Source organism: Hylaeus anthracinus, unplaced genomic scaffold (genome assembly GCF_026225885.1).
Source record: "Hylaeus anthracinus isolate JK02 unplaced genomic scaffold, UHH_iyHylAnth1.0_haploid 3, whole genome shotgun sequence".
Lineage (NCBI taxonomy): Eukaryota > Metazoa > Arthropoda > Insecta > Hymenoptera > Colletidae > Hylaeus > Hylaeus anthracinus.
In genome coordinates, this window is record NW_026535284.1 from 8,056,331 (window position 1) to 8,080,822 (window position 24,492).

At 44.4% G+C, this 24,492-nt stretch overlaps 1 protein-coding gene across 11 annotated transcripts in view; it reads left to right on the top strand.

Annotated features, from left to right (window-relative positions):
* Window positions 1–24,492, top strand: part of LOC128893881 (solute carrier family 12 member 4) — a 139,799-nt gene that overhangs the window by 84,663 nt on the left and 30,644 nt on the right. The window contains exon 1 of one of the 11 annotated variants that reach the window (XM_054155185.1): window positions 19,912–21,282. The exons of the other annotated variants lie outside the window; for them this stretch is intronic. Coding sequence (XP_054011160.1) covers window positions 21,219–21,282 — 64 coding nt within the window. The 5' untranslated portion in view covers window positions 19,912–21,218. Of the gene's footprint in view, window positions 1–19,911; window positions 21,283–24,492 lie in introns of those variants that run through there. 11 annotated transcript variants of the gene reach the window in all.

Consider the following 24,492-nt stretch of genomic DNA (forward strand, 5'->3'; position numbering starts at 1 on the left):
CTGCCGTTAAATATTTGCGTTGCATTAGCACGCTTCACGGTAATGGGCCACGAGTCGAAACTTGTTTACCGAATTAAACCCCGCTTAAATCGCGAGCGCTCGGTGACGGTGTCGATGTCGCCCGCGCTCGAGGAAACGCTGGAGAACGAGTTTATTTCGATCCGGTTCGCTGCCGCCTGGAAGCCATCGACGTGTGAACCCATCGTAAACACCAACGCGGTGGAAATTTTCGACGATTCCACGACTGACGGCGTTCCTCGATTATGTTCCGTGTGGTAGGTTCTCGATTTACGGAGTCTATTAGGTTCCAGGGTGCCGGAGCGATAGTACGAGAAAGAATGATTGGTAGAGCTTTCCGGAGCTCGAGAAAGGGCGCTTTTAAATGGTGGATTTTTGCTCGATTGTATTTTTAAAAATAATGCAGGGGAAGCTTCGATAGGATCTCGCTTACTGGGATTTCGTAGAATTCCACAGGGATAGAAATTGATAAAAATGAACGTTTAGAAGGAAATTTCACCGAGCAAGTCGAATAAGCGTTATTCATAGGTGAAACGCCACGAATCGAGAACAATTTTTTGTTTATTATTTAATCGTGTTTCCGTACAAATACTCCAGCAGTTTCTATGATCCACCTCCGGGTAAATTTAATAATTTAACGGGTTCGTGCTGTAGTACATAATTTCCATTGTCATTTGAAATAGTCCCAGAGAATTTGATTAGAACATCGCCAGCAGTATTATTACAGCTATTATTCTGACGAGCCTTTAACATTTAACAATCTCGATTCACAGCTTTCCACGGTGACGCGTAATTTACATTAACATTTCGCGTGATTGTACAGGATTATTAGAATACCGTAATGATATTATTATTTGATTAAATTCCTCTGTAATATTCCGGCAAAAGTCCCGCGCCTCCAACTACGTCATCAGATTTGCATTAAATTTCGATCGTATCACGCCAGTCGCGTTTACTTCGCCCTAGACGAGCATACTCGTCACCGTTCATTCCCAACGACGCGTGCAGCGGACATTCTCGATCAAACTTCTGGTTTAAACCCGTCTCCGAGGTACCAATTTTAAACTCAGAAACTGTGAATTCATCTTATAATTATGGCTGAATTTAACGTCATCTGACTAACGTTTTATTATAATTTTCTTAGAAGCTTAAAACTGTGATCGTCATATAAAATACCGAAAATAGATACTGGCACAAGAATAAAGAGGCGTTCAAAGTTGAAAGTGCGTACACGAATTTATTTATAAACTCAATGAAATGGATACACACCGCGAATGAAATCTACATCCTAAAATTTGGGGTTCGATTATAAAATAAGGAGCGAACCTTCCTGTTTTTTTTATTTGCATTCTTCAAAATTATTTGAATTAGTTTGCATTCTTTCAACCTGTTTTTTCGTTACGAACTCAGAACGTTAAATAGAAAAATTAATTTAAAAATAGTAGGCATTCCAGAAAAAGTGAGAATATATTTCCAACTCAATTGTTCCACAATGTTGAATCACACCGAGCTGATAAATGCAAATCAGTTTCGCTCCGCAGCCATAGAAACTCAATGAGATAATAGAGAACAATGTAAATCTTCGAATAATCACATCAACGTACAGTGCGGCTCGAAAGTTTCGAGTACCCTTTCATATTCACGAAAGTGTAGCTTTTTTCTTTACCAGAAAAAAATAACATAAAAATTTCAGAACAATCGAGAAAACAGTTTTCACTTATCTATTTTATGTGACAAGCGTAATTAAACTGTGTTCGTTTTTCTGGTTCAACTCAACTCACACTTTGGGGTGCATTTTTTTACACAACACAATTAGAAACAGTAGATTAGAAACACAGAAATTTTTTTTCGTTTTCTTTGATGAAGTTCACAGATGAAAAATTATTAAGAGTTCCTCCAGCGATGAAACGTTTAAATCCGCGTTGACGTAACTCGGTCTGCGTGCAAATTGACGCGTGGAAAAGCTCATTAAATGCCAGGACGGGTGATAATTTGTACCCTGCAATTTCCAGTCGATAATTTACCGTCCATAGGACGACCTTGTACGCTGGCTTAGCGTGTCCCTGTCCGGTGCGCAGACTTAATTATTGTTTTCGCGACTCGGCGATACTCTTCTCTCCTCGCGGTTCGTATCGATCCCTCTGTCGATAAAAAGGGATTAAAGGGTTCCAGAGAGCTAAAGCCTTTGTGCTTTGTGTGCAATCGTTTTACTTTAATTATTTCATTGAAATTCGACGATGTACCCGAACAGACGCGTAACAAGTTAAGGGTTGATGTAAATTGATAATTTTTGGGCAGGGCTGGATGGTGAGAGTGAAAAACTCGAGTATGTTGGATTTTAAATTGATTTAATTATAATACAATACATAGATCGTTCAACCTGACGTTTCTCCTTACATCAGTTCAGAAAACAAAACAAAGCAAAACAACCAGTACCAACCATGAAATAATAAATTTACGGGAAGTACAAATTGTCTTAAATTCTAACATAAATAAATGTAAATAAATGATGTACAATATTTAACGCAAAGAAAGCCTTGTAAATCGAAAAACAAAAAAATATTCAACTCGAATATGAAAAGGAATTAGGTACCTTGAAGTGTCCTCGAGTTCATTTCAAAACAAAGAAAATTGCATCGTGCAAATAAGTTCTGCTTGAAACGTTCCTTTTCTTCCGAGAAATAAAGTTCTTCTCGAGGTAGTTTGCTTTAAATTCACCCACTCTCTGCACAGGATTGTTGTCGGAATCGTGGACAACGGTAAACATTTGAAATAAGTGAAATTTATTCATTGGATTCGGTAAGGATTCGTTTTTACTTCCTTCGCAATCAATCAGATTACAGAAGAGAGGGTCAATCGCATGTAAATACTTTAAGAGAGTAGATTTATAGCTGAAAGACAAGAATGCATAAAAGTACATAAAGCAGATTCCTTCCGACTGGAACAAGGTTTGCGCAAATGGGGTTGTTCTCTTGGGGAAAGAGAGCGGATTTTGCGATAAATAATTCTATTCATCCTCTCAGCGTCGACGCGACAGAAGATAAACAGATTACATTAGCGATTAATACTTCAGCAGCAGGCGACCGGCCAAGCGCGATCAACTCTAGTTAACCTCTTTAGGGATAGCGGCGTGCACGCGTGCGTTTAAGTTAACATTTAATATTACAATCATACGGTCCCTACAAAAATGACAATCAAAAACCAACAACTACCCATCTGTTCGAAATAAAATACATTTTTACATCGTACGCGAAGCGATATTTTTAAAAACAGATTCGCGAAAAACCATTCGAATCGCTATAAACCTGTTAATTTCAATGCTGCAAGCTTACCTGTTATCGCACGCTTGCATTTCGCATGCAACTTGGCGTCGAGTCAGAATTTTATTCCTCGTATTTGTGACAGATGTCTCTCTAGAGCTTGCCTCCCATAAAAACCGCTTATAATTACCTTAAAAGTTGCATCGTTACCCCCTGTAAATTCTTTTGGAAAAACAAGCATTTTTATTTCACTTCGCAAGGACCAAGCCTATTCCCGACCATTCGACAAAAGTGAAACTCCAATTTATAAAACGGTTATTTATTTCCGCTTATCGGTGCTTCCCCGAGTGGCTCGCTCAGCACATTATTAGAAACGAGTGGACCAGCTCGAAAAGTCCGCGCGGTGATCCGTGTCAACGATGTTTATCGTGCAGGATGCGCCCCTCGGTACGTGTAGACGTACGAATATAGATATATACATATATAGACGATAGAGCGACAGAGGGGGGGCTGGCGCATATCTTTGACCTAGATAAGAGGAATTCGAAGGGGTTCTTATCCCGGGTCCATAGCCTCGGGGTAACGGGGCTCCTGGTGCCAGGCTTAATGGAGCTTGAATACGCGAAGATGAGGGTTGCTTGCTATCCACCCACCCTCCCCTAACCCCGACACCCCGGCCTCGTCCCTGAATTATAGCGAATTTTTTGGCCATCTCCGCGGAACGTCTTCCGGCTTCAGCCATGAAAATTGGATACCTGATGCGTTGCGGGCTTGATTGCATATCGCGATTGCACGTCGTCCCCTTTCCTCGCTGGGTGGGGTTGTATTCTTGCGTTATACGGGGGTAGGTAAGGAGGAATGGCACACAGGACGATTCTTGACTCCAAAGTGAATGAAAAATGTAGGATAAGATGTTTTGATAAGAGTTTTTGTTCCATAGAAAATCGAGTTTGAATACGCATGGGGAATGTGCGCGGTTGTTTGGGAAACTGTCGCGATATTCCTGGGAGTAGGAAACATTAGTGACATAAGCGTGCATAGGGCGATTCTGTGTGGAAAAAGGGGTCGAAATCGCGAAGTAAAGTTTTCCCGCGCGAGGCTTCGTTTTCGAGATAATCGATTCGGAAGACTGATGGGGCATGTGTCTGACCAATGTTGGTTATTTCTACTTGTGGCTGTGTTGTGGCTACAGCGGGGTAAGTTTCATCTGTTTTGGGTGAATTTTATTGTAATTCTGAGTCAAATAGAAGCAATCACACTGATGCAGTGTGGAAATGTTTGTAGATGGGGCATGTGTCTGACCAGTGCTGGTTATTTCTACTTGTGATTGTGTTGTGGGCATAGTGGGGCAAGTTTCATTTATTTTCGGTGAATTTCATTGTAATTCTGAGTTAGATCAATCAGCATCGCACTGATGCGGTGTATAAATATTTCTGGATCTACGCTTGTTTGCAAGTAGAAACAGTGCGTTATAGTCAGACACGTCGAGTAAGTCGAGCAATCTGCAAGAGTTTCGTGTGAACGACTACGATGATGACTATGCGCGATAATCACGACAAAAGAAAAGGTTCACGATGGCGACGCTGGCGATGAATATGAACGATGACGTTTTCGACGCCGTCATCTGCGCATTTTGCATACGGTCCCCGGCGCATTTGCACACACACCCCGCGCATAAATGCATACCATTTCGCACTGTTGCGTATAATTGCATATTTCCTTCTAAACCCCGGATTCGCCTTCGAATTACGGATTTACATAAACGCCCCCCCCCCCCCCCACCCACCCCCCGAAACGTTGATTAAATCGAACGAGACCCGTCAGTGTCGTGTGTCGGCGACCTTCTACTTCCATCGATAAGAAAAACCCGCGCCCTCGCTCCCCCGAAGCCTTCATTTTTCAATCGCGGCGAAGAATACCGCGGTCGGAAAGGGTACGAAAGCATCACGGGCGAGGGTGACTCTCGCCGGGGCGAGTTAGCGGAATCTCTCGACTCGTGGCGCCAGCCTCTTTTATGCCAGTCGAATGGCTGAAGGGGGTTGAAGAGGAACGTGGTCGACCAGTGACGTCACCAGGCACACCACGATGACGTAAAACCCGGGCAACGTTACGTTACGCAAGCGTGGAGAGCGGTTCGTGTCGGAGGGCTGGTGTGGGTGGGGGTGCGGCCCGATCACCCACTGGCCTACTTTCAGCCCTCTCCCTCGGCGCACCCTCGTCTCCGGCGAACCAGTCACGGGGTATTTTTTCCCTCGTTCTCGCGGATCCTCTCCGGAGGGCTCCGTTGCGACAATCCTCTTTCTAGCCACGGTTCTACGTGTACATAAACGACTAGGGGAAATCGGCGGAGGGGGTTGTTTTTGATCGAATTGAAAAGTTTCTTCGCTTCTTTTTTACGTCGAACCCCTATTTGACGCTTGGGGGCTCTTACATATTTCGAAGGGCTCCGTGATCTTTCCTATCGTTCTGGGAAACACGAATTATTATTATTTTTTTCTTTTCTGCGATATAATTTGAGAACATTTCGATTTTGATTGGAACGCTTTCTCGTATGTATATCAATATTTCGTTTGAAAATTTTATTTCTCGTATCGAAGGGGGGACATTTCGAGTAGATACAAATTCCAAATTATTTCCTTACGATATTATGCATAGTAATTAACAACATTTCAATTTTATCAAAATTATTTTTCGTGGATATATGAACACCGCGTTTAAAATTTTATTCTTTCGTATGAAAGAGGGGATGTTCAGGTACGATATAAGATAGAAATTGCACACGACAAATTTTCATCTGAAAATCGAGCTTTTCCTCGGTAGAACGGGAAATATTTAGTTTCGCGATCCGCTTTCCAGTCACGGTTTCCCGTGTACATAAACATTCTCGGGAAAATCGGGGGTTGTTCTCGATCGAATTGAAAAGCGACGAGACGCGTTTTTCTTAAAATTCTTCTCCTTCTTTTTCCATCGAATCTCTTAGATGCTCGGGGGTTCTTACGCGCTCGGATGACACGTTCGACGGAGGAAGGAAATTTCGTGGGAGATAGTTACAGATAATTTCGAGTCCTCGAGGTAGCTGAAATTTTGCGGTCGTTGCCTAACTCGGAGATCACGTTAAAGTTTCGGGGTTTAGAATCACTAACGGGCGCGCAGAGATTAGAGACGATATTATTTCGCTGATCAGAAATTCTGTTCCGGTCCATTCATCAAATTTTCGAGTGTCTCTACTGAAATTCCGTTCCAATGATTCATGGATATTCGTTGTTGTAACTATCGGGATAAAAAATGCAACGACGCCGAAGTCTCGACGCGCGGCAATAAAAACGGTGTCTCCGAGATGTATTCACTGTTTCCCGCGAACACCGTGAAACCCGTCCCGAGCCACGTACACAGCGTTGTTCCACGGCTGGAGAACGATAAATCGCCTTTCAAATCGTGGCTGGATTTTCTCTCGTGACGAGGCGGGCGGCCTCCCCCCCCCCCCCTCCCTTTTTCTATGCAGAAAACCGCATCCGTCGGCGGCCGTAAACGAAAACGAACGGCTTTATCATCCGCGGGATTCCCAGCCCCGGATGCTGTCATTAATTTAACCCCACGACACACTTCGTCGCCGTTCCGCCCTTTTTCTCTCGTGTCGCGACCCGCGATGCAACGAACAACCCCCCGTCCTCCCCTCGCTACAAACGGAACCACGTGTAATCCCCCTGACGTGGCTGAATTAAGAAGAGAGGGCTGAAAACAACAATCGCGCTGAAATTGCAGAGGGAGTGGGGGAGGACTGTATCGCTCCTTGTTAACGACCCGGTATCCGTACTGGTTGAAAAAGTACACGTCCATAAATTCCGGGAAAATTCACCGAGTGAAACTTCAAACGTGGTAAAAACTGACGCGTTGAAAGAACGCGAATTAACTTGTTGTATTAATTGCTTGGAGTTAAGCTGGGAATGTACATGCATTTATGGAGGAGTGTACGATAATATGGAGGGATTAAATTCGTAACTTCTTTTTGGTTCAGGACAAAAATCTGCGAAAATTTACGAAAAGGTATTTAGTAGAGTTCTGTAATAGAAAAAGAGATTTTAGCCAAATTGAAAACGGTCGGGTCCAAAAGTGATCGAAATGACTCGAAATGACTCGAAATGGTCTATATATAAATGGGTATTTGCATAGATATTCCTTGTCTATTTGTAATCGTGGGAAATCATTGAAAGAGTACGAATGAAATTACATTAATTGCTTATAATTGTGTATTAAATAATACTAGAGCTATTTGAAAAATTCTCGTCGCTTGGAATCCAATTAACTTCGCGCACTGTAAATTGAATTTTCCAAATGGTTTCCCCCTTTCATTAAAATTCTATTATATTGAACGCGTTCGCCGGGCTGTTTGATCCGGTACAGGGCAAAAATCGAATTTTCTTATGGTCTCCAGATGAAATCTCGTTACTTCAAACGTTGTTTCAAACCTTTTGTTTGATCCTTGCACACGGTAGAAATTGAAATCTCTTAACGCCCCGTTGCTCCTTCGCGATTCCCCGTTTAAATGTTTCTTTGTCCGGTTGTTTTAACGCAGTGCGTGCTGAAAAGCGAATCCTCTCGTTTCATTGTTTCGTCGGAGGCCCTGAATTCCTCGTTTTAAATGTCACTCATTGTCTCTGCGAGTTCACCCTAATCCTGCGAGCGTTGAAAGGACTTTATCTCGCGACGCCCTTCGCCGCGGCGCTCGTTTCATTCGAACGTTAAAGCACCCCCCAACGATTTAATATTAATCATAACTTCGTAGAATTCACTCTCTACTCCTCAGCGCGTAGACAGTTTGTTAAAATCGAGGAACGGTCGAACGATAAATTGCCACACCGTTCTTTTTCGCTAATTGCGCGTCCGCGAAACGAATCGAAAGCTGAAAGTCGAAAAAGAATAAAGAAGCGAACGTCAAAGCGTTACGCAACGAGAGGAGCGTCCCTGTAACCTGCAATTAAAATTAAAATCGAGGGACGAGCGAGCCCCCGAGCAAGAAACGAGCACCGTTTGCGCAATATCAATTCGTTAACATTCAATACTTTTGCACGTCTGACCTTTGGCGTTGCTCGCGCCCAGTTGAATTTATTCCCCTGCTATGTATCAATCGCCCGTGCAAATAAAAAATAAATAAACAAATAAATGAAGGAACCGAGGACGTTCCTTCAGAATCGATTGGACGTATTGATAGGATGGGAACATTTTATAATGGACTCGCGACGAGGGGATGTTTTTTTTTTTTTTCCTCTTCTTTCGATCTGGAATTCGACGTCTCGCTGCACAGAAACATGCTTAGACTATATTTACTGCGCGACAGATACAATATTTATTACGTAGTAAATGTAATATTTATTATTTTATCAATGTAGTATTTGTTACGTAACGAATACTGTCCCAATAAGCGTCAGTTTAGTGCAAATATCGACATTACTCATCAAATACTGCGCGAAATTTATTTTAGGACAGTTACAATTTCCCGCGTCTCTGCCGGGCATTTAAATTCATTTAAACTGGGGCGTTATATTAAAATTACAAATACACACATTCCCTGGCAAATTTAACACGGGGAATAAATTTAAATAAATAATTATTACCTCATTTCGTTCCTGGTAATCAAAAATGCAGCAGAAGGAATAATCGATTTTTATATGTGACAGAATAATACATATGTCAAAGTAATTAACTCAATAATAGAAAACCAAAGAAATCGTAAACGAGAAATAAAAAGTCCAGAGATACGAAACCGTTGATTTCCGTGTCTGTGTAATGCCACTCCGATATTATCAAAAATTTGTCCGCACATCGAACAGCGCAATTCGGTTATCGACGATCGTATCGCGTCGAGACGATGGGCGTCTATTCGCCTAAGTTACGAGGTAAACGCGGTACAGGCTGCCAGAAAAGCACCAGGCGCTCTAATTACGGTCGAGCGATCCTGTAATTGAATCTAATTGGTGCACGAAAGAGGAGTACTACCTGATCGCAAGCATCCTTTGTGCTACCCGTTGACTATTAACTCGCTCGAAACAGCTGTAACGCAATTAACCGAATCGCGGATGTTTAGTCGAGCTCGTTGTTGTTCGCTTGTTGTTCAAAAAGTTACCAAAAATCCGGAAAATAATGCCTCCACTTTGTGCTCAGCTGGCGTAACGAATTTATTTTAGCGATCCAGGACATTCGTTTCCGTTTCCCTGACAAGGAAAGCATTTTAGGTGTCCGCCTCTGATTGTTTCGATTTTTGGATATGTTTCAAAGAACCGAAAACTAAGACATACGTATTTTTGTATATTGACCCGTTTTTATATTTAAGGGGTGAAACGACCTCCTACAGTTTCAGCTGCAGTAGGCTATTATTACGAACAAATTATTTTTTATAAAATTTAAGGCCAGATTTTATATGCAGATAGAAAGCCATGAAACTTTTTCTGAAAAAGTGTTCTTGTATCTATGACAGTTACGGAGATAGCCTATTACAGCTGAAACTTTATGGGAACTTTAAAACATATCCAAAAATCAAAACAATCAGAGGCGGACACCTAAAAAGCTTTCCTTGTGAGTGAAACGAGAAGCTTTCGGGGCATGTCTGAGATATCTATGCTTTATTTATCTCGTGCACAACTTCTTAAGCTTCTCTGTTTCTTAATAATAATAATAATAATAATAATAACAATAACAATAATAATAATAATAATAACAATAATAATAATAATAATAATAATAATAATAATAATAATAATGTGTCAAGAACCGGAGTACGACGATTGAAACGTCAGCAAAGCTCGCAAACGCCGGTTACCTCTAGAGACAAGTCTCCAATAATTCGAACTTCTGATCCGTGTAACGAATATACGATGTTCTTATGAGAACGTATTCAAACGGCATCGCGCGTACGGTGGCCATAATCTTTTCCTGATGGAAAATCAATGTTACCGCGTCCACGCGAATAGCATAAGAGGAAATAATGGTACTCGAAACGATATCGGTTACGATACAAATTTTATTTAACCATAACGGGGCGACGAGTAATATTTCAATGGGCGGCGTTAAAATGGTCGCACATTTTCAAACGGAATTCCGACGAAGGGGTGGAACCACCGCGCCGCGCACTGAAGAATATTTCACAGAAAGTTTCGCGAGCGGCCGAGCACATTGGAAAAGTTTCGACGTCGACGGACGAAACAAATTCGCCCCGTTTTCTCTGACAGATTTAATGATACGATTTCGGTTCTTTTCGCGCACGCGCGCGCCCGCGCACCCGCCCGTTCAAAAACCCGCTTGAGCCCCACGCGAGGGATTCAACGCGGCTGATACACAAATAACCGGGAACGGTACACAGAAATAAAAGCGGCGTAATATTATATAGAGACTAGATTGCTTCCGACTGCATTGTTAGAATTTGTAACTGTGCCAGCGGCGCTCGTCGCCCTGTCAACTTTTGCTCTTCCCACCCCCTTCGCCCCTGGCTAGCCTCTCCTCCCCCCCCCTCCCCCTCCAGGCTCGATCCATACTTTTGAATCGTCCGTTGGACCAATTTCCGCGACTCTTGGATATGCGCGACTCCTTCTTCGATTCCGTGTGCTCGACGAGCTTTCATTCCCACCCGTAACACGTTTTCTTAATAACTGGAACTTTTTAAATTGTCTTTGCGCTCGGAGTGACGATATCGTTCACGAGAAGAATTCTTTTTTTTTTTTTTTTTTTTTTTTGGTCGTTCATTGTGCTCCGATGAGAAATATAGAGTATCTACTTCGCCGGATTTTAGCTATGATTATTATAATATGAATTACGTACAGTACAGTATCTAATACGGGGGTGGCCAACCCCCGGCCCGCGAGATTTATCACACTTTTACAAAATATATTCATTTTGCATCTATGTATTTATAAATTAACTGTCGAAGTTACGAGAAAAAAATTAACTTTGATTTCAACGCTTTATCTACCGGGCTATTTAGAAGCAGTCTTTAATTAAAAAAAGAATTTTCTATTGTAACATATGGTAATCTAGGCTGACAATAATTCCTCTACATTGTTACTAGGTACATCGAAAGCCCAAGTCTGTTTCCAAAAACTGAACATTGTAATTAGACAACCCTCGATACAGTAAATAAATTCGAATAGCTTCGTACTGCGATTAAAAAGCCTGTAAATAGGCTCCCGGTAAGTAAAGTGGTAAAATAATAATGCGTGCCAGAAAGTTTTCACGAAACACGGTCAAAAAATGCCGAGGAACGGGATCGCGCCCCGTCAATTACGTGTCAAGAAAAGCTGAAGAGCTGAAGAGCAGAGAAATGCCTACAATGGGTCTAAATCTAATATGGGGATACATAGTTTTATACGCGGCCCGCGAAATCATTTGGGTTGGCCAGCCCTGATCTAATACACACGCCATCACTACGTAAATTAAAATTTTTTAAACATCGTTACATAGGTGAAACTATATAGAGGACAATTAATTAATGCATTTTTATATAATATTTCGAAGCTAAATTTTAACGAAAAGCATCTCAGTTTCTTCTGTACACGTTTTGGGCGGTTTGAGAAGCACTGAGCGCAATCCAGTCCGCGGTCCAGTCGGTGCAAATCTCGCAAACACTCGGAAACTGGAAAAGCAAGGAAGATGGAGATTTAAAGCAGCGCCGTAATGGTCGCGTTCGCGAAATCAGCAGATTTGATTGCACCTGGAGTCGGGGACACACCGAGACACCAACTCGACGAAGTTAATCAGCGCGAACCAGCGCCAAGGCGAGCCGGTATCGCGGATTCAGGTTGCGTTCGACGTTTTCGTGGGTGGAAGGTTTACAATTCCGCGCGGAGGGAAACACCGCGGCTCCCTTCATTTATTACCAATTTTCCAAGGGATTTCCTCGGCGCTGTGCGAATGCATCACCATGCAGAGCATTGATGCGCCTTAATTACTCTCGTTTCTCCTCCTTTACGTCGTATTCACGTCCATCCACTGTGATGCATTCCATGCATTCTACCATATTCTGCTTATGTAAATTCTAGAAATCTCTGCGGTGATCCGCTCGAGACGCGTTCTGCATAGTGTTCCTGCAGTTCAATAATAATAAAAGGGGATATTCGTTCTTCTTCGAAGCTGTAAAATACAATTCTTTTTGTAGATGTGTTCTATTTTCGAGGGAAAGTGTAGCGTGGAGTGGGAGTGACCTTGAACGGCGAATGGATCCGGCTCTGATCTTGCCCAAGCAAGCGCGAGCCCCATCCACTTTTAAACTTTATTTTCTCGAAAATCACAGGTCCTACAAAAAAAATTCCATCTACCATTTCGACGTATTTTGCGAAGACCTATCGCCTGACGCTAAACTCCAACTCCGGAACTCTATTAAATCATGATTTTTGTTATATTTTCTAACATATCTACCACTTTTCCAGTCATTTCTTTCGATATAATTATCAACCTAGCCACAATCGAATCACCTTGCGTTACCAACTATAATTTAGCCAACTTCATCGCGCATATAATATCGACATCTTTACCATTATCAGTGCCAATGTCTTTTCCCGTCCGAAACGATAAATTCCAAGAGCTGTTGTTTCGTTCGCGGGTACGTTCGTTCAGGAAAATCTGTGCCGTCGATATCTCATCGCGGACGTCGAACGTGACCGATAAACGTGGACAAATGAAAGAGTCACCAGGGGATGGTTGAGGAATCGGGGCAGAGATCGCGTTACAGATTAAACGATCGCCGCACGGGAATCCCGTCGCGGGCTCGAATTAATTATTGGCTCTCGGCCATTTAGACTCCGAGCTCGACGCGTCGTATTTACGCGGGTTTACGCGATACGGATTCTCCGGCCACGGATAAATCGCGTGTCGAGACGGAGAGGGAACATCGGCTCGTCGCGACCTAAAGTGTATTTGCGGGGTCGGAGTTTCACTTGGCGACGTTTGACTGGCTGCCAAATATCGCCGGAATTTTCTGGCGGGATCGATGCACCGCGCGTTCTGTGAATCACGCCGATTCCCGAATTAAAAACCAACGACCCCTTTAAGGTCTCGATCGGCAACGTTCGCTAAGTTACGCGGGGATGGAACTTTCATTGGTAGTAGTCGTTATTTTCTTGGCATTTAGGAACGGACGTAAACTCGAGGTACGGAAAATGCTAAGTGCAAATAGGGATATTAACCCTTTGGTTAGCAATGCATGGAACTCCTTGGTAGTAGTCATTATATAGACTCACCTCTCGAGTGCAAATGGTTAACGAACTCCGTAAGTAGAATTGGCGAGAAATGGTCAGACATGTATGAGTGGTATCGTATCTCAGACAATATTAACCTATTGCACTCGAGGCCTTTTTTTCTGGTATCTACCAGAAACTCGAGATGTTTCTTAGCATTCTATTGCCATGAATTCTAAGCTATTTAGATTTGAGAATAAGGCCACCTTCACCTCGCCAATAAATCATTTTATCGACACTTCGAGCTCCAAAGAAATTTAGAATTTCTTCTCCGAAGAAACCTATAGAAACATTAGGCATTGTGCATAGATTTGAAACCTAATGGTGACTGAGAGTTACCTAACCCCAAAGGGTTAATATTTATCATTCGATTCCTGATCAGTCTTACTCCAAACACGACCCTCATTCGTACCACTTTTAATCACAAGTTCTTCAAAAACTTGTCGATAATATTTCAACACTCCAGAATGAAATCACTCCAAACATGGTCATGTTTAGACTCGTTTCAATCGGGAGAACTCCACGAATCCATTGATGCCACTTCCATAACGATACACGTACAAGACGTGATTACCAAATTTACTAAACCGAACACTTACGTACAGATTTCGCTTCGGTTATTAAGCATGGTCTTCCACGATAACGAGGAGCTTCAGTTGGAATTCCAAGGGGCGGAATCTCGCCACGGTTTTCCTACGTTGTGTAAATTTTCCTCGTCCGCGGCAAAGCATACGAAATTACCAGGGAACAACGATTCCATTCCTCGATTTCTTCGCGAGACTTTTCACTGGGTGGTGGGTGAGGAACGGAGGATTACGGAAATCGTGGGCGTAGGAAGAAGGGGTGAGTCGAGGCGCGGCAAAGTAAAGTTGACTCGCGCCTGTAAACAGACTGTTGACCGAGCTTTCCCGCGAGTTCTCTCGCGGATCGGCCACCGGAGAGGAATTAATTCTCAGACAGAGCGGGGCAGCAATCGCGCGAGTATATTATCCTTCCTTGAGTCGGCCGTGATCATCGTTCCCGTTTCTGTCGTTATCGCAGTTAGCCAGATACGATCTGCTCTGGCAGAGTTTCAAAACGGGGTGGACAAACCCCTCCGACCTCCGGCTCGCCGACAGCAGGAGACACCGTTTTTCGGAATGCACGGTTATCGCGTGTTTTTGACTCTTTAATCATAACCCGTTGCTATTAACTTCTTGCGCGTACGATCTCTCGGTACACCGGGGGAACGACCCCTTTATCGCTTGGCGAGATTTCGAATTCGAAAACGTTACGAGACAGACGATTTGCTTCCCATCCAGGAACGATCGAATAAACAGAGAGAATATCTCTGGAGAGAATATTCCGTCTTCTGAGTACTTTGAATATTATTACAATTGGTTGTGGTTAGCGTTTTATCGAATTTTTCCGTGGCGAAATTCCATTCGGATACTCGATCGGGAGCGGAGGTTTATTTTACTCCGCCTTCAAGAAACGGACAGAGAGTAATTCGATTTAAACAGAGAGAATATTTCTGGAGAGAATATTCCGTCTTCTGAGTACTCTGAATATTATTACAATTGGTTGTGGTTAGCGTTTTATCGAATTTTTCCGTGGCGAAATTCCATTCGGATACTCGATCGGGAGCGTAGGTTTACTTTTTTACTCCGCCTTCAAGAAACGGACTGAAAGTAATTCGATTTATTTTACATAGCTTCGCGAATTAACCTCTGTACGAGCCGTTCACTGCACAAATCGATTAACTCTACTTTTTAAAAAATCTTAAATTTCAAGCACACGGTGTAGTCGCGCCTAGTTCTACGTTACGTTCGTTTCTTGCTGGTCGATTAAACATCAAGGTTATACATTTTTTCGCGAAACCAAGAAGCAACGTCGTCGTTAACGGGATGTATTTTTCACGCGACAGGTCACCGATCCGTTTCGCCCCGCGGGGAAGTGCTTAAGCGGTCCATTTATAAGTCGCGATGCAGATTTAATGGGGGGTAATTTGGGAGGGCACGGCGTTTCATTTGTCGAAGCAACGGTCCTCCCGGCTCCAATTTCTCCCTATCGCAGCTCCCGTGACTCGACGCTGGTTCCTCGTCGTTCAAAAGAACGCTTCCACCCCCTCGAGCGCGGAAGAAAACGCGTTTCAATTCCCCGGAAATTTGGCAAATCTGACCCCTCCCCAACCCTCCCTCGTTCAACCACCCCCAACCCCCTCTTCCGTATCGTAACGACACCGAAGAAATTTATTCGTTTCTTTCTCCTCGTCCCCAATTGCAGGTGCGATAGAATTTTTGTTCCTGCATCCAAGACGAAGAATTTGTCTCTGGGAAATAACGTAACCTGTGCACAGTGAAACGTACCCCAACTAAGCCTTTGATAATCCAGTATACTCGTGTCTCGTGCTAGCTAAATCTTGTTGTTATTTGACACATTTTTTTTTTTAGAGTAAATGATTCCTTTCCATTGTTTTATTCCTTAATGATTAGCATTGCGTTGCAAACGCGCGGCACTCCGAAGCTCGAGAGGTTAATTAAGCACAGCACCACGAAATTGTGCAAGTAGGTTGCACGCTCGTAATTTATTCGGTACGCGGGCACACATTGTGCGGACTCGGTCTGATAATCCCCCTGAAAAGCCAGCGATCGCGAGTCTTTCGCGGAAACTTTGCAGGCAACGTTTCTTTTACAATGATTATATATATATGTCATTTCTTTTACATTAAATTCAAACACATTCGTGATAAATTTCTATGTATTTTTAATGAATTATGTAATCACCCTTGTTATCAACAGCTTTTTGCTATCTAGTGTGCCAGCGCTAGTGCTAGTGTGTTCAATGCCAGATCGATAAAAAACAATATGTTGACGAATGATAAGTAAGTATTGAGATTCGCAGAAAAAACATTACTTTTCAGTCTATCTAATATATAATATATACGTATACATATAATATTGGACGAATAAAATTGAATACATCGGGCAGGCAGTCGGTTTTTATAATAACGTGTATATTTTCAGTACGGACCTCGTAGATAAAGTGGCGAATTCGAGGCGAAAGGGTGGAACGAGAGTAAGCGTTCGATCTAGCACGCGGGGGTATAAATATCGCGCTTTATGCAGAAAATAACGTGTAGGTTTTTTCCTCCCCCTCCAACGCCGCGTTAAACCGCTGACTCTTAAACCGGATACACGAGTAGTATTATAAAGAGGGAATGCGCGTGGAATGTACCTTCTGGGTCGTCCAGTTCGATCCTCCTCTCGGTATCAACGTTGTTTACCAGGAGACACCCTCGAGTGCTGAACAGATTGAAAAGTTTTTCAATGAAAAATATTTTTCAACGCGACAGAGTAGAAATAATAAAAAATAGGGATTCTTCGAGTCTAATTACTCTTTATTTTTAAATTAATTTCCATCGTCGGGGGGTTAAGTTCTTCTTCTACGTAACCTTCTAAGTCTCCTTCTAAGAATCTGAAAAGTAAGGGTTGGAAGAAGCTACGATTGCGTCGGTAGAAGAACCACGCGCGAAACGAGCGCTCGAATTATTTATCTTCCCCGAAAGTAGAGGCGTCAAAGCTCCGAGATTTTTGGGACAACATCCGACGTTTCTCGATTGTCCTCCCAAAAATTGCGAGGGACTCCCCAGAGTCTGTGATTGCGCGTCAAGCGTCGAAACGTTTGACGAATGAACTAAACGGGACGAAAAACCGGGGCGAAACTGGAAGACGAATGGTCTCGAAGAAGAGGAGAACCTGAAGCTAGATAGAAACGACAGGGATACGGATACGTTCCATCCGACGGTTCCGTGGGTCAGCTTTCTCCGCGACGCCATTTTTCCGCGGAAACGTTCTTGAAGCTGGAACAACAGGATGCAACGTTTGGTCGACGATCGTCGTTGGTATTTCGTCAACGTCGACGAAACGGGGCCGCGAGCCATCGTCCTATCGTTCTCCACGTTTATCAGCCTTTTGATCTGGATTTTTAATTGTCTCGACAAATTTCTTGCCGTTGAGTCTCGGTTTTTTGTTTTAGAAGAGTTCATACAAACGCTAATTTTCTAGCAAAATACAAGTCGTATCGAAACGATAAATTAGACACGGATATTAAGGACCACCCCGAAGTATCTTTCGAAATTTTCGTCCATTCTTTCGCTACGTTGTTTCTTTATCGTAAATGAACACGTCAGACGTTTTATCGCGTTTTCTAAGCGTGCCGCTGAATATAAATCCACGTAAAGAACTGACGTACGCGCTTTGAACTCGTGAGGGGGGCGTGTGTGTTTACGCGTAAATATATGACACCGTAATAAAAGTTTGCGATGGCTTATAAACTGACACGACAGAGGCGCACAGTTGACAAGAATATAAAAGGGAAATTGCGGGGACAAGAAGAGCGTGGAGCGTAGGAAGAAAAATATGATAATTTAAACTCGAACGAGACGATGCGTTCGTCGCGTTCAGTGGAGCAGTTTTGCAAAGCGATTCTTTGTTACGCGGTGGGGCGCGAATAAAAACGAACGCGTACGACCGCGAATTCTTTTCCTTTAGTTTCCTTCACTCCTCCTCCTCCCCCCCCCCCCTCTCTCTATCTCTCTCTCACTCGTTTCGTCAGGCAAAAATCACTCGACGCGTCGTCATCGTTACAGCTGATCAGCATTTAAAATATTCAACAGTGACGAAGAATCGAGCGGAGAATATTCCCTAGGGGTGGGAAAATGTGCGACGAGGTGTGCCCGACCGACGTGTAACGGGGTTGGAAAAATATTTATCTACGGGAAATAGTAAATCGGAAGTATAAATGAACAAAAAGTCAAGAAAACGAGGAGATACTGTACGTGGTAGCAAGGCATGTGAGAACACTATGTGAACATTGTGTGCGTGACCATACGAGAACCATAATAATAATAACAGCAATGTCTGGAATAACTGTATCCTAAAAATAATTTTACAATATTAATACTCCAATCCATGTTTTAAAAATTGTTTTCAACAATTTTCTGTACGCCATTCAGTAACAGAAATTAGTATTATCGCTACTAAGCAGTTTTTTATAAATTCGAGGAGGACTCGTAAGTCTTTTCATTGTTTTTCATATTAATTTAATCCTGCATGGGTCTGAGTAACTTTCAAGTTACATGCAAATATATCGACATTTCACCAAATAATTTTAGTCTTTCCAACAAATGACGTATACGTCTTAATTATATAATGTCTCTGATAGCTAATAACAATATCGATGACGGTTGACGATACCATTAACTTGAAATATTAAAATAAATGTCTTGCAAATTGTTTGGAGAAAACAAAAATTCGGCCCACAGAGGGTTAACTGTATTGCCTCATCAAAGTCAAATCTCTTAAACATGGATACCATAATACCCAAAATTTGTCTCGTACGATCCAACAACAAAAATGATTATTTCTACGTGCAAATAGATCAAAATTTCTCCAAGAATCGCGTTCGTGCTTCAAAGTATGCCCGGACAATTCAATGAACACAAAAAAAAAAAACCATCGAAGCGTCGCCGAGTCAGTGAGCTATCCTGCTCGATCCCGGCGAGAAGAAACCGTCGAAAAAGGAAGGGGGAAAAAGAAAAAGGAAAATAAAAGAGTCATAGTCCGAGGAGATCGGCGTAGCGAAAAGAACGCGGACGCGAGAGAGCCAGAAGGAAAAGGGGGATGAACGGGCACCTGCGTCCCGTGTCTCTCTCCGTCTAAAGGGCAAAAGATGAGAAGGAGCGACAGGTACAGCGGCCCGCAGCGAGAGAAAGGGGGGAATACCCCGGAGGTGGATGCGCATGCGCCCAACGGGGGTGGAAAAGCGACGAGCTGCTCCCAACGCCCGGGACACGTTGCTTCGGTGGAAGCGAGACGATCCCGCGCAACCGACGAAGAGGAACGCATCCCTGGCATAGAACGAGGTGGAAGAGCGAAGAGGAGAGCCAGGAGAGCCGAGACAGGGAGAAACGAAGAGAGAGAAGAGAGTCGCGAGATAAAATGAGAAGATCGAAAGCTCTCGCGGAAGGAGAGGGGTAGTACAGATGGAGCGTGCGCGCGCCGTGGATGAGAACGTAGACGACAGAGAGGCCTGGAAAAGCCGGGGAGTGTTCGTTCCTAACCCCCAAGTTCCGGCCACGTCCACGTATCGTCGTGTGTCCTCCGGATCTCGTCAGGTTCGCCCCGAAGCTTCGCTCCGCGCGTCGTGGAAACTCTGACCCAGCTACGAGTCGCTCCACGCCCGATAGAATCCTCTCCCGCGGTTGATCGCGGACCGAAGAGGACGCAGGAACCGTTGCGTGTTGGAGGGGATCGGTGACAGAGAGAAAGAGAGAGAGAAAGAGAGAGAGAGAGAGGAGGAGTAGCGTCGACGTGGGGGTGGGCACGGTAAGGGAGTGGGAGGGTCGGAGAGGGTGGCGAAGGTGCTTCAACACTCCGCAGCATCCGAGCCACGGGGAAGACGAGCGTCCAGGGGTGGTGACCTGCAACCACGAGCCAGCTCGCCACAGAGTACGCCGCGGCGACCGTGTCGAGTCCCTGGACGATAACGGAGGGCTAGTTTTTCGGGGCTTGGAAGTGACGCAGAAGGGAAGAAAGAGGTCAGTAGAAAAGGTCTCCCGGAAACTCCATTTCGCGGACTCCGTACGTCTCTCGAAGTTCGATTTCAAGAAGTGAATCATCTTCGAGATTTTCTCTTCGACTGGAAATCAGACGCCAGTTTCGGAGGACGGATTCCTAGTGCCAAACACCGAACCTACAACGCGGAGACATAATAATACCTGGTAAGCACCGTTGGGAATCGGTCGACCGATTCCACTCGGGGATTGATCGTGTCCAGCCAAGTGAATCGCGGTGATTTTCACGGGAGGTTCGTACTCGTGGTGTCCCGGGTACCTGTCGATGCGCCTAAGCGCCAATCGGGCGAACGATCGATCCTCCAGAACCGACTGGGACCACTTCCGGGGATCGTCGTTCCGTCCGCGTTAATTGGAGGAGCCGGCTAGGCTGCGTGGCTTTGTATCTGGAGCACCGATCCGCCGATCCCCGTGACCTTGTGACACCGCGACCACGAAGGGAGAGAGAGAGAGAAAGAGCCCCTCGCGTGCCAGTCGGAGAGGAGGGATGCGGAAGATGAGGCTGAAGCGTTGAACAGGCTACACACCCTCAGTGGAAGCCGTCAGGGTGCCGCGTGTTCCCGTCGTTGAGGTCATCGACGTCTTGGCCCGCGTCCTGGAGCACCCGCAGACGTGGATCCTGGACCAGGGACGTCGACGATTCGTTTAAACGTTTTCTCAACGGAATCCGAAAGGGATTCCTCGTAGGAAAGTGAGAAACGAGAGGTTCGGAGGATTTGTGACGCAAGGGAATGTGTACATTGATATACCAGGAGATATTATTGGGACAGTGACTGGAACTCCACCTTAAATTGCATTTCAACTAGTGAATCTAAATGCTAGCTAAATAAAATATTCCGAGTGCCAAATACTCACTCCCACAACGATCGTATCGGTATCGAAGAGGGTCGGTTAGGCGAGCCGACCACGCGACCGAGAAGTGCCAACTGGAGTACCAGGATAACAGGAACCGAGGATTCGAAGAGAGGGGGAAGAGCGTGGAGGAAGAAGGTGGCTAAACAAGGGTGAATCAGTGGGTCGCGGAAGACGCTGAGCTCGAGGAGGCTGCTGGAAGAGGGAGCCTAGGATAACCCACCCTCGGAGGATCGAAAGCCTGCCGAAACCATGAGTGAGAGCAAGTCGCAAGGCAGAACTGTGTCCGATGGGTCGCCAGCCCGCATGGAAGCCGGTATGTAGCCCCGAGACTTGACTAGTTTCCTTATGGACGCGGTGGAAACCCTATTTCCGCTTGAAATTTAAGAATAGAGCTGGAGAACTCTATACAATTCGCAGAGCTTTCGTTGAGTTTGACAGGTGCGATAGCACCGGTGGAACTCACAAAGAATTCAATTGTTAGTTTTGATAGGCTCTTGATAGCGTTCTTTAAATTAAACTTTGTAAAGTTGATGGAACTTCGATAGAATTCCATTGGGTGGAACTTTGTTCGACTCTATAGTTGACTGTATTAGAGACTCTATAGTATCGTGGAATTCAACACAGGGGATTTATAGAAATGATATAACTCAGTAAAATTCTAAGACAGTGTAGAGGTACGCTAGAACATTGTCGAGTTGATAGGCTTTCACAAAATTACAACAAAGTTAGCCTCTAGGGAATTGATAAAACTTTGATAGATTTTTAGAAGTGCTCTATAAGACTCTAAGGAATCGACAGACTCTCGTCTAATTTTAAAAGTAGAGCTACGTAATGCTCTGCAGAATTGACAAAATTTTAGTGGAATTTCAAATGTGCTATTTTCTAAAATTGACAATAGTTTGATACTCCCCGATTAGAGCCATTCAGAATTCGCAAACTATAATGGAGTTCTACAAACACATACAAGTATTCAGAAAAGCAACGAACACATATTTCTCAACACAATCGTTACCATTCGAGATCAGATAAAATTGTCAAATCCACGCTACAGCTCCACCCTGACATTATTCACACCCTTGAAGCGTGTCATCCCTCTCTCGGTAAATCTGCCTGTCTTCTATTTTTATCACACAATTCGCAAGATGACAGCATCCCAGGAGATCATTCTTCGCGTTCTCGTAGCTCCTTTTCTAGAGTTGCAATCGCCTCCTTTCTCCTCGCCAACAAAAGCCTATGCAGGCCTTCTGTTCTCGTGATCGCGAAACCCTCGCGAAGAGGTCACGTATCGCGAAACCAGCGCGCGGGACGAGCTGCCGAGTTACCTTTGATCAGCAGAACGTGAAACACTGCTTCGAATGCTGAAGAGCGACAATCAAAGGCCAAAGTTCGACGGGCAGGTTCCCCGTGGCCTGGCGTTGATTCCGATTCGAAGTTCCGGTTTCCGCGACGAAACATCGAGAGGGGGATCGAAATTAAATCGGGGCCCTCCCTTAAAACTCTGCCACCGTAAAGCCGAGCAACCCTGGCTGAGCAATTCTCCATGCGTTGTTGAAGTCGGTGAAATTTCGAGGAAGGAGTTAGCTTTGTACGAAGACCGTTATAACTACAGGCGGAATCTTGAATTAATCGCCATTGGCATTTTAAATATCGATTTTTCGGTGATGGAAAAGTTTAAACCAAAAAACTGAAACAACGCAGGGCAGTGTAACGTGGCAATATAATGTACCATCGAAAGGTAAAACTGAAATTGGGTCCCTGTTAAGTTCCCCCTTTTGGACCCTGGCATACATTAACCTCTTCATACACCGCGAAGCTGGCTAGACAATTTTCTACGCGTTCATAGCTGGCGAAACTTTGGAAATAGAGGCGGTGAATTCTACATCTGTGAAGTTAATAGGTTTCTTATTCAATTCTACAGTGAAAACCCCGTCGAATGCATAAATTTCTCGTGGTTCGTCGAACGCTGCAGGCTCGATACAGTTGTGATTGAATTCTACAGCTTCCATTCTTCGAGGTTGATAGAATTTTCGTCCGAGAGCTCTATAGATACGGATGCACGCATATAGAACTTTATAGTAATCAGACATAGTTCCGATCAAGCAGAGATCGATTTTGGGAACTGGTACGTTGCAAGGCGATAGAACGAAACTGTCGAGGGTCGAACTAAAAATTGATCCTCAGCCGATACTCTTCCGCCCGCGCCCTCGACTACATTAACCTCTCCCAGCACAGCGAAGCTAGCTAGGCAATTTTCCGCGCGGTCTTGAAGCCGTTGAAATTTTGCGAATAGGGGTGTTTCCGCGGCGACGATAACCCTTGTTCCTCTAACCGAGGCTCGCTGGGCTGATATCGCGAGATTTCGAGACTCGATTTACGACCCCGTCAGCTTGTTGGGGCATTCGGAAGTTGGCGATTGTTCGCGGTAGATGGCTGCCAGGGTGGCGGGGGGTTGCTCCTTTGATGCATCAAGGGGCGCCGAGGTTAATGCGTCTTTTGTGGTGCATCGGGTGAGGCAATTCCATCAAAGTTCGGAGTCATTTCGGAAATTTTCAAGCACCTCTGCAGGTGAAGAGATGGACGTCTTATTCGCGGGGCCTCGGAGTGCTCGTGTAGCGAACGGCCGAGAAGCGTTTCCTTTGTGATGTTAGGAGTTTCGCTGCCCGGGGTGAAGAGAGTACTTTTTTCTCAGGGTGGAAAGCGCTAACATATACGGGTGAGAAAAGAGCTCCTGGGCTGGTCATGATTCCATTGAATTTAAGTGGAGGAAATTTACTTAAAAGCCCTGAAAAATGTACTTTCTTGATTCAAAAGTAGCTGAATACTATCGGGTATAGTAAAATATATTTCATTTTTTACGTCGAAAGCGCGATTAAATACTCTTTCAGTACCAATAAAATTCTAAAATACCTTGGTTCCGTGACAGTGCTACGAAAATTACGATTGTACCTCTATTAATCCTGCGATACTCTCCCGCCTGCGCCCTCGTCCATTGCGAGGTACTTCTGTTAACGTTGCAACGGTCCTATGAAAAATACAATACGCGTCATGTCGTTCTGTTCGTAATAACGTATTCAACCAGCGCACGGAGGATTTCGTTCGATGTCGCATAAAGGGATGAACGCTGTGTCCACGGTGATTCTTGAGGATTAGCCTCGAATGTAGGACAGCAATTTCATTTTCAGAAACGTCCTAGCGTCCAGTCCGCGCGCGCGTATGCACGATACACGAGCCCGATGCCCGGCCGACGTTAATCAAACGTTATCGGGGCCACCCGGAAAAACATGAATTTTCGCCGCGACCGGTTTTCTGATTCGCGTCACGGGTTTCGAAACGCCTGGCGACTCGGCGCGGAAGATCGCACGAACTTCCCAGAAATTGGCTTTCCATCGTGGCTCAGCGAAAACTGGGACAGTGATTTCGGTCTTTGGTCGAGGAATTGTGGCCAACTTCTATCCCCGGCATCTAGGAAGTCAGCGGACTCTTAAAAAGCGATGGTCTCTCGTTCGACGGAGCTCGAGGACGC